Source organism: Nicotiana sylvestris, chromosome 12, assembly GCF_000393655.2.
Source record: "Nicotiana sylvestris chromosome 12, ASM39365v2, whole genome shotgun sequence".
NCBI lineage: Eukaryota > Viridiplantae > Streptophyta > Magnoliopsida > Solanales > Solanaceae > Nicotiana > Nicotiana sylvestris.
This window is the reverse complement of record NC_091068.1, coordinates 90,211,122-90,215,521: the sequence shown is the minus strand read 5'-3', so window position 1 is coordinate 90,215,521 and position 4,400 is coordinate 90,211,122. Positions and strand designations below refer to the sequence as shown.

At 45.2% G+C, this 4,400-nt stretch overlaps 1 protein-coding gene across 1 annotated transcript; it reads left to right on the top strand.

Moving 5' to 3' along the window:
- Positions 1 to 3,572: 3,572 nt before the first annotated feature.
- On the top strand, positions 3,573 to 4,016 carry LOC138883350 (uncharacterized). The gene has a single exon (XM_070164032.1). It carries the CDS (start codon positions 3,573 to 3,575, stop codon positions 4,014 to 4,016), a length of 444 nt encoding a protein of 147 aa, XP_070020133.1.
- The last annotated feature ends 384 nt before the right edge of the window (positions 4,017 to 4,400 follow it).

Here is a 4,400-nt window from a genome sequence, read left to right as displayed (position 1 = left end):
GGGAAAGGCATCAACCCTATGTCAGGATGTCTGCCCCGCCTCCACCACGGCACACGGATGCTCCTCCTCGACATACGACACCATATCAACACGAGAAATGTATGCCTCCACTCCCATCCGCTCACAATTTTTGTGTTTCTCCTTCAGAAATAGTGTACACCCTAGAGAAACTCGGTCCAAGGGTACAATGGCCGCAAAAGATGAGCTCAGACCCCAACACTCGGAAGTCAAGCGCTTTCTGCGAATTTCACCAAGAAAGGGGTCACAAAATCAAAGATAGCATAGGACTGCGACAGGAAGTAGTACGAATGCTAAACCAGGGTCACCTAAAGGAGCTGATGAGCGATCGAGGACGGACTAACTTCACTCGCGGACGCGAACAACCCCAAAGACCTCCAAAACCGCCTTTTCCCGCTCGCACCATACAGATGATCATCGGCGGGGGCGATGGTGTAGCGATCAATCATGTCAAGTTCACCACTACACATAAACTCAAACGATCAATCACCTATGAAGGTATGATGACCTCGAAGACAGTATCATCTTCGATAAGTTAGATGTCGACGGTTTGTCGTTCCCTCACTATGATGCTCTTGTTATCACTTTACGTATCACAGATACTAATGTAAAACGAATAATGGTAGATGATGGGAGCGGCGCGTGTATTATCCATCCTCGAGTCCTCATACAAATGAGACTCGAAGATAAAACAATATTGCACTATATAACGCTAACAGGTTTTAATAATGCAGTTGAAGGAACTTCTGGAGAGATAGTGCTACCCATCCTAGCTGGAGGAGTCACCCTGGAGACGACATTTCACATCATGAACCAGGAAACAGCTTATAACGCCATCATAGGGCGCCCATGGATACACGCCATGCGAGCGGTCCCTTCCAGTCTCTATCAAGTGATCAAGTTTCTTACCTCATGGGGAATATTCAGCATTCGAGGGGAGCAACGCACTGCACAAGAATGCTATCGCATCGCCCAAGATTGCGCACACTCCCAACAACTCAAAAGAGCAAATGCAAAAGCATAGCAATCAGCGATGTCGGGAGCCAAACTTGACGTGCGGACAAACTTTATCAAGGACCCCGACATCGTGGAAGCATCTAAATCAATGATAGAAAATCTTGATTCCGTCCTGCTAGACGGCAACGATGGCACAAAAAAGGCATATATCGGGAACAACCTCTCGGAACCAGGTAAGTTTCATAAGTTCTTGACTGACCATGCCGATCTGTTTGTCTTCTCCCATGTAGATATGCCAAGCATCCCAAAAGATATCGCTACCCACAAGTTAAACATCGACCTCCTTTACCCGTCAGTGCGGCAAATGAGAAGGAAGTTCAACGCCGCAATCAACGAAGCCGTCAGCGAAGAGGTCGATAAGCTGCTCGCAAATGGCTCCATCCAGGAATCGAAATATCCTCAATGGGTTGCCAATGTGGTCATGGTGAAAAAGAAAAACAGAAAATGGCGGAGGTGTGTAGATTTCACGAACCTAAACAAGGCATGTCCGAAAGATTCTTTTCCATTTCCACACATCGAACAGCTCATCGACGTAACAGCAGGACACAAGTTACTAAGCTTCTTGGATGCCTATTCGGGTTACAATAAGATCCCCATGGAAGAAGAAGACCAGGAGAAAACCACTTTCATCACTCACCAGGGAACATACGACTATAAAATGATGTCGTTTGGACTAAAGAATACGGGGTGACATATCAGAGATTGGTCACCAAAATGTTCAAAAACCAACTCGGTAAAATAATGGAAGTCTACATCGACGATATGTTGGTTAAGTCGAAAAGGAAAGAAGATCACATCGGTCATCTGAAGGAAGCCTTTGACATATTAAGATGGTACGGCATGAAACTAAACTCCGAAAAATGCGCCTTCGATGTAAGCTCGGGACAGTTCCTCAGTTTCCTATCATTACAATGAGGCATCAAAGTCAACCCGGAACAGATTAAGGCAATCAAAGGAATACCCGAAACATTGACCAGCAAAAAGCAGGTACAAAAATTGACGGGATGGATAGCTGCCCTGTCGAGGTTCATCTCACGGTCATCGGATAGATGCCATAAATTCTTTAATGTATAAGGAAAGACAGTGGGCTCCAGTGGAATGAAGAATGCGTCGACGCCCTAAGGAAAATAAAAGCGTACTTGTCTTCGCCACCCTTACTCGCCAAAGCAGACTCAGGCGAGTGCCTCTTAGTCTACCTAGTCATATCCGAAGTCACGGTAAGTGCAGTTCTAGTCCGAGAAAACCAAGGTACACAATCTCCAATTTACTATATCAGCAAAACCTTAATTGACGCCGAAACAAGGTACCCCCACCTTGAAAAACTGGCTCTAGCGCTAGTTGTAGCTTCACGAAAGCTTAGATCATATTTTCAGTATCACCCCATAAAGGTGGTGACAACCTTTCCTCTCAGGAGTATCCTGCATAAACCCGAATTATCGGGTCGGCTGGCCAAATGGGCCATAGAACTGGGCGAGCAAGATATAACATATCAACCGCGATAACATACTGGGACTTTCCAAATTAAGGAGCAAAGGTTGTAGAAATACCAGACCAAAATCCACAAACTGCTGACAGAATTCAACGAATGTCGATTGGACCAAATACCCCGAGCACAAAACATCAAAGCAGTCGGTCTCACCAAGCTGGCAGCAGCAACTAAAAACATCACCAAGGAGAACGTGGTCACCCTCCTTGACTTATCAATAGACCAAGCCGAGGTACATTCTATAAATTTAACTTGGGACTGGTATAATCGCATCTTATCATATCTACAGGAAGGAACACTCCCACAAAATAAAAAAGAAGCCAAAAAGCTCCGAATACAAGCTGCCAGATACAGTCTCATAAACCACGACCTTTACAAAAAGACATTCGGTGGCCCGTTAGCCAACTTCCTTGGACCAAATCAGACAAGGCGTGTGCTCGAAGAGGTACACGAAGGCCACTGTGGCACCCATACCGGCAACTGATCCCTCGTTAGGTGTCTTATTCGTACAGTATACTACTGGCCCACTACGATAAAAGAGGTCGCGGAGTACGTCAAGAAATGTGAGCAATGCCAGAAATACGCCCCTATGATACACCAGGTGGGGGAACTCCTGCATTCCGTCACCTCTCCATGGCCATTTATAAAATGAGGGATGGATATCGACGGGCCCCTCCCAACAGGGCGAGGTAAGATACGCTTCCTTTTGGTTTTAACTGACTATTTTTCCAAATGGGTGGAAGCATGTGCGTTCGCTCAAATACGTGAACAAGAAGTCATCACGTTCATCTGGAAAAACATCATATGCCACTTCGGCATCCTCAAGGAAATCAGTTGAGACAACAGACCCAAGTTTGTCGAGAAAAAGACGACTGAGTTCTTTGAAAAATGGCATATCAAACGGATACTCTCCACGCCATATTACCCTGCCGGCAACGGTCAAGCGAAATCCTCGAATAATACAATATTAAACATATTAAAGAAAAAGCTTGAAGATGTCAAAGGGCTATGGCCGGAACTGCTACCAGAGGTGTTATAGGCCTACTGCACAATGCCGAAGACCAGCACAAGTGAGACGTCGTATTCACTGGTCTACGACACTGATGCAGTCATACCTGTTGAGGTCGGGGAACCTAGCCTGAGTTACTCCAATGAGAGTGGATCAAGCAACGACGAAAGTAGGTTAAAAGACCTGGATGAGGTCGAAGAACGTAGGGATATGGCACACATAAAAATGGTGGCCCAAAGACAACAAGCAGAAAGGTACCATAACAAGAAGGCCAAAGTACGCTCACTCAGAGTCGGGGACTATGTACTGAAGGCCAAAATGCAAGCAGCAAAGGACCCGAATGAAGGGAAACTGGGAACAAATTGGGACGAGCCGTACAAAATCACAGCAACAGCAAGTAAAGGAGCATTCCAACTAGAAACAATGGAAGGAAAACTATTACAAAATAACTGGAGTGTCGCCCACCTCAAGTACTTCCACTTCTGAAAAAAGACGCCGCCCAAGTCGTACTCTTTTTCCCTCGCTCGAGTTTTGTCCCAATCGGGTTTTCTCGAGGAGGTTTTTAATGAGGCGACAAGGGAGACATCTTGAGGTTCGAAGTATTGCTCATTTCCCCGCCTACCGATTACATCTCCAAGTCGAGCAATGAAGGGACTAGATATAAAGAATCTCCATTATATGTACGAAATCGACATGTATATCCAACATATGAATAAAATCACTCCATTATGTATACAAAATCAACACGCGTCTCCAATGTATAAATGAAACTGGCATCCATGATACTCCAAAAAATAAAATAAAACGCCACCCTCATGATGAGATATTACTTCGGCACTAGCTCAAAAGTAACATCCCTATAGATAAGGT